This window comes from Pteropus medius, unplaced genomic scaffold (genome assembly GCF_902729225.1).
Source record: "Pteropus medius unplaced genomic scaffold, Ma_sr-lr_union100, whole genome shotgun sequence".
Taxonomy (NCBI): domain Eukaryota; kingdom Metazoa; phylum Chordata; class Mammalia; order Chiroptera; family Pteropodidae; genus Pteropus; species Pteropus medius.
The window spans coordinates 17,031,678-17,037,677 of NW_024354500.1; the positions used below are offsets into that span (position 1 = coordinate 17,031,678).

General features: G+C 36.2%; 1 protein-coding gene across 1 annotated transcript in view; it reads left to right on the forward strand.

The window, feature by feature from the left end:
• The window catches only part of IMPG1 (interphotoreceptor matrix proteoglycan 1), a 108,415-nt gene extending 103,213 nt beyond the window's left edge, over positions 1-5,202 (forward strand). The window contains exons 15-16 of the mRNA XM_039853233.1: positions 3,702-3,774; positions 5,125-5,202. Coding sequence (XP_039709167.1) covers positions 3,702-3,774; positions 5,125-5,202 — 151 coding nt within the window. The remainder of the gene's footprint in view (positions 1-3,701; positions 3,775-5,124) is intronic.
• The last annotated feature ends 798 nt before the right edge of the window (positions 5,203-6,000 follow it).

Below are 6,000 nucleotides of genomic sequence, written 5' to 3' on the forward strand. Positions count from 1 at the left end.
GGAAAAGATGCTCAATCTCCCTATGACCAGGGAAGTCAAAGACAATGAGGAGCTATAATTTATAATTTATAATTGGCAAGAAAGAGGTGGATAACAATGTGGGTAACATGAGGGAAAGCTAGTTCTATCAAGCACTGCTGGTGGGTGTGTAAATTGGAAAAACCTCTTTTCAATATGTATAAAACTTTCAATTTTACTCAGATATTCTACTTTTAAACAATTATTCCTACAAAATAGTTGCACTTGTGCACTAAGATAGCTGTATAAAAATATTCACAGCATCATTGCTTTGAATAGGGAAACAATTGTACAGCCCTGTTGTATGGGGGAAATAGTTAAATCATCCATAGTATGGCATATTAGTCACTGTGGAACATAGCAGTTAAAAGCAATAATATAGCTCTGCTAGAGCTGCCGCATGAAAAAACCGAGACATTTCATGAAATGGGAAAAGTAAATTGCAGGATAGTAGATCCTCTTGATGTAATAAATTAATAATGAAATTATATAATTTAAGCATATTGGGTTCAACCACATGGCATTGCTATTTTGTCAGCAACAAATCATCAAATACTGACAAATATGTAAGTAAAAGCATAGCAAATATATGGAATAAAAGATACACTCAGCTATCTTCCCAATTAGCAGAAAGAGGGGAGGGGGAGGAATAAGGGTGAACTAGCAAGGCCCAAGTAAGCTAAGTTAGGAGAAGGGGGTTGCATGAGGCTTTTATGAACAACGGTGTATTCGGTTTTTATATTAATCAGCCCTGTTTGCTATTTCAGATGGCAGTACAATTTGTAATTCTGAACATCCCTCTTTCTTGAGTACGAAATATCACTTCTTTATGTTATTAAATTTATTAGGGTGACATTGGTTAACATCAGTTTAATGCTAACTTGTCAGAAGCGAGATCAATAGAGCAAGGCACAGGCTGATCTGGAAGTAAACAGCTCTTAAGACAGTTCGCAGAGCTCTGTTATTCCACTTGTGCCTGCCTCTGGGGGATAATATAGACTTTGGTGTTCAAGTACACAGGAATGAGATGTTCCTTACACCAATTCAATCCATCAAACATTATTGAGCACCCATGTGCTAGTCATTATGGTATATGCTGGGCAATAGGTAAGAAGGGAGGGAGGAAGCAGGGGAAGAAGGACGGAAGAAGAAAGATAGAAAAGAAAGAGGAAAGAGAGTAAGGTACTCGATTTCTTTGGAAGAACAAAGAAAAATCCCCACACCGCCTCAAGTCTGCCCTTTCCAACTCCTTGATTAAAGATTCCTTTAAAAATATTAAATGTTAAACCCTGATAACCTCAGCATGAGAACAACCCCCACCACCCCCATGAGCTGCGTCAGGACTCAGTGGAGAAGCCTGGCCACAGTGGTGCTGAGTCCCTCCTGAATCCCCACCACCTGCCCCACTCCTGTCAGTTGTTTCTGTTCCTCACAAGATGCCATCATTTGTGTGACTCTGACAATTTACTTTTGTGAAGGTAAGAGGACAAATTAAGACCTAATCAACCATAGATTAAGACGGTAATTAAGATTAGAGGCTTTAAAGTTAGACCCAAGTTCAAATTTGAGCTCTACTGCTAATTAGTTGCGAACTTGAGCAGCGTTTTCTCCCATTTAAGCCTCAAATTTCCCATCTTCATAATGGGGATAATAGGAATAAATTCATTGGCTTAGGTAAGGAATAAATAAGATGCTCCTCAGTGTAAACTCAGCTGCTAGCATTACTAAAGTTGTTCAATAATTATAAACAAAGGGCAGCTCTGTAAGGAAAAACTGAGATTCCCTGCCTGGCACTTAAACCTGAACTCTGAAGCAAATGAGTCGAGGACACCCAGTGTTTTAACTTTGAAAGCAGCGTTCTCTAAAGAACTGTAAGCTTGGCTGCATTTCCGTTACTCCATCTGAAAGTGAAGAAAGAGATAGGAAAATTATATTAAGAGCAACTGCCTTTCTGAGATGAGTCCGTTGACACACAACAAGCATTTTCAAGTGGTATGGTTCTGTCATTCTCCTGCCAAGTCATTGTCATTCATTATATTTTCACCTTTATTTTTCCCCCTATTTCCTTCTTCCATTTGATATTTATGAATAAACCCCATACATTTTTCATTTCCCTCAATTTTAGGTATTCTGTACATAGATTCAGTTATACTAGGAACTAACTTGGCAAAATTCTCTCAAGATTAAACAAAACTTTCATTTTCAAAGGTCTCCTTTTTAGCTTAATGAGTTTTATTAATCACAATTATCATTTTATATACACAGAAAATGCAAATCTAGATCTAATAGGGTAAATTATTTATGACTTTTCCTCTTCAGATCTAAAAAATTTCATTTTGTCCTTTAATAGGCCTAATTTTTCTGTGACATTATTTATAATAATGAAAATTGTTTCCAATTATAGAAGCCAGATTAAGTAAATGATGGTAGAAAGTGACAGTTATGAGGAGGTTTTAATAATATGGAAGTACTTGTTTTGACTACAATAAGATCACAGGTATATTCACATGCTAAACCTCAGATGGAGGGTGGGGGAAGTGGGGGGTTCCATTTTCCTCTGGTAGCTGCTCCTCACTCCCTTTTGAGCCTTTTACCCACTGGATTGGAGTGGGGAGGAGCCAAGGGGGGAGAGATTGAAGATTAATGTAGTCCAATCCAGTTTTTAAAACCTCATCTGATGAATAGTTTAGCAATCACTTTAGGCAACTCAGTTTTCTTGAAATATACAGTCAGGCTAGTAGATCCTCTCCCCTTCCCTTCTCTTCTCCGAGGTGATATCGGCATGCATTGGGGGTTGGGAGCAGGAGAGGCGGGGAGAGACTCTCCTTGCCTCACCAGATCCATTGGAAATTTTGTATTCCTGTATTCCCCTCACCTGTGATCTCTTAGTTCTGACCCTAGGCATCTGCCTGTCCCCCAGTGTTCTCAGAGGCTCCAAATTACTCAACTAGGACAAGCAGGAACCAAAAATATTGCCCTAGCTGGTGGTAGGAGGAACAAGGACCTTGTTGCTCAACCTCCTGGGACCACACCTCTCTCGTCTTCCCTCTGCCTTCTCATCAAGCACTGGGACCGAGATAAGATTTTCCCTTCTTCCTATAGTGATACCCACCTTCACCCTTTCCCTAAAATTATAATGGACAGAATGTTAGGAGAAAACAGTTTACTGATAAAGAAGCATATGTCGGAAAGTACTCCCCAAATATTACCCATTTTATAATGTAAAAAACGAGGCGCAAAATGTGTATACCTATCATCAGAAATTATGTAATATGTATACAGAGAACTCTGGAATTATATATGTCAAATTTTAAATGCATTTTATTTTTAAGCCACATGAACAAAGTGTTATTACAGAGTTGTTTTCATAACCACAAGTCAGAACTTGACTTGGAAAATAACTCGGCTTCTCGCAAGATTAACTTATCACTCATCTTTCACATGAGCTTTGCTCAATCCTTATGAGACCACTGCCTAAGAAACAGTAAGCCAACTGGAAGGCAAAACTTAGGGGGGATACAGAAAGCATACTTCCTCCAGCTCTAACAAAGGCACCTGCAAAAATACACTATCCATTTTCACTTGTCATAATAATTTTAAAACTAAAATAGCAGAAAGTTATAGTTGTTGTTAATGCTGATAAGCCAAGGGAAGAGGATATCATGTTTTGCTTTCTTTTGTAGGTCACCAGACTACTCTAAAAAGCAAGTATACAAAACTGTTGTTAAAAACTTCCATCATCAGCAAAATAAAAAGGTAAACTCATACTTTTATATGTTGGTTTTAATTATTGCATTTTGAAGGAAATTTAAAACATTCCTGGGCCTGAATCTTGTTTTAAATAGAGATAAAAGCATTTTCCCCTCATTTGCCAGGCTTTTTAATTTAGCATTTTAAGGGGAGAAAAGAGGCATTTCCTGGTACGAAGAGTGGAGACAGGAGACTGGTAATAATTGAAATGTGTAGACAAAAAAATACAATAACAAAAACAATCCAAGTATTTTGTAACATACGTAACCTTTTCTTAGAAAAATATACATGTGATTTATCAAATGCATTTCAACAAGGTTGAAGTGTTCATAATGATAATTTATATTCCTGGAACTGAATCATTTTATGTATATTCTTAGAAAATATCTTTTTTTGATTTCAAATAATCAGCTAAAGCAAAAATATGTAGAAGAAACAATTTGTGAATGAGTAACTTCGAAAACTCCTAAAAGTTCACCCTCAGAAAAACGTCCCTTCCAGTCCTACATATCTCTTTTAAAATACTCATCCATTCATTCAACTTATTTTACTAATTTTATTTGACAATGGGAAATAACTTATCTATAACCAGGTTAAATGTAGCCTATATTAAGCTTTTTCAAAATGACTCTTGGGAAAATATCTTGGACAATTTTTAGCCTAAATTTACCTAGTTTCAAAAATTATATCTAGTCTCTGATGGCAAAAAGAATCAGCCAGTGTCCACTCTACTTTACATCTATAGTGTTAGATGGAAACAAACACATCAGAGCTTGCACTTAAAACTAGTTTTTACAGTCAGTATATAATCAAGAAAGATACTGAGGCAATCACACCAAATGCTAATCTTAATATTATATATACAAGTGTACAATGGGAGTAATGTGAGCTCATTTGAAACAAAGACTGGACAGAAAAAGTTTAGACTTGAGCTGTAAAATGACAAGGGACATAGGATCTGATACTAACAAAATGCCCAGGATGAAGCAAACACCAACTAAATCCTGAAGTACCAGGTAGACTTAAGGACCACAATTCAAATGAAGCAGCAGCATGGAATGATGATGTCTGCTATGGTTGGAAGGACACATGGTGACCCTAACTCACAAACTATTTGTGCCCTCTGCTTCAAGATCATTCAGCCTCAGAATCTAAATAGGTTTAAGAAGAGATGGAATACATTTCTAATAGATTAAAAAGTTAGTAATATTTTGGGGGGCATCTTCAACCTTTCAAAAAAGATATCCTAAATGGCAAGCATATTCTCTCATCCGCCAACAGAGGTAATTTTGGAATGTACTATTGATTTGACCTTAAATGGCATTTCCTCAGCTTGTGAAACGATTTCTCTTCCAGGTAACCAGGAAAAAAAATTCTGAATTACTGACTCTAGGATATGAAGAATTTAACCATCAAGATTGGGAAGGAAATTAAAAACTGGAAATGTACAGATTATCATTGAATCTATCTCAAGAGAGATGGCTTGCTTTCTCAAGGAAAACTGTATTCACTCTGTCAAAATTCTGAAAACATAGGCAGGCATATTTGCTGGTCATCAGAAACCAGGCATATAGTCAACATTGAGAACCAGACATAGTATGTTTCAAATAAGAGAATAATTGTGTACTTGATGACTGATACATTCTGGAAAAAAAAAAGTTATTTTGTTTTTTTATCAAAACCAAAATACAATCAGTGAAACATATTTTAGTTATTCCTGGGTGATAATCTAAGTAATAGTAAACCAGGTTTGTTTTCAGCTATCCTTAAAATATTGCTCAGAGATCATTTACAAGTGCAACTTACTGTTTTTTGAACAATATATTGGAAAGCAAAGCTCTTCATATGTTAGAATGTACATAAAAGTTGACTTAGGCAAGGAGATGCAGGTCACTAAATGCATGGATGTATGTACTATGTAAACACTGGAGGGGGATATATTCTCCACACTTTAATATCACTCACACATATTCTCTCTCTCTCTCTCTCTCTCTCTCTCTCTGTCTCTCTCTCTCTGTTCTTAGGCACATTAGTCTTATAAGAAATTAATGCTTACACAGTAGATTGTTTTGTTGCCAATAATTTCTGATTTGTTCCTTTAAAAAAAAGAGGAACTGAGATTCAGATATACATACCGTGGAAAATCTCACTTATTACTTTATAAAGCTATTTTAAAGGAAGACACTATACTGGGGAGAAAAAAGTGAAGTTATACTTTTCGACGACCAATTC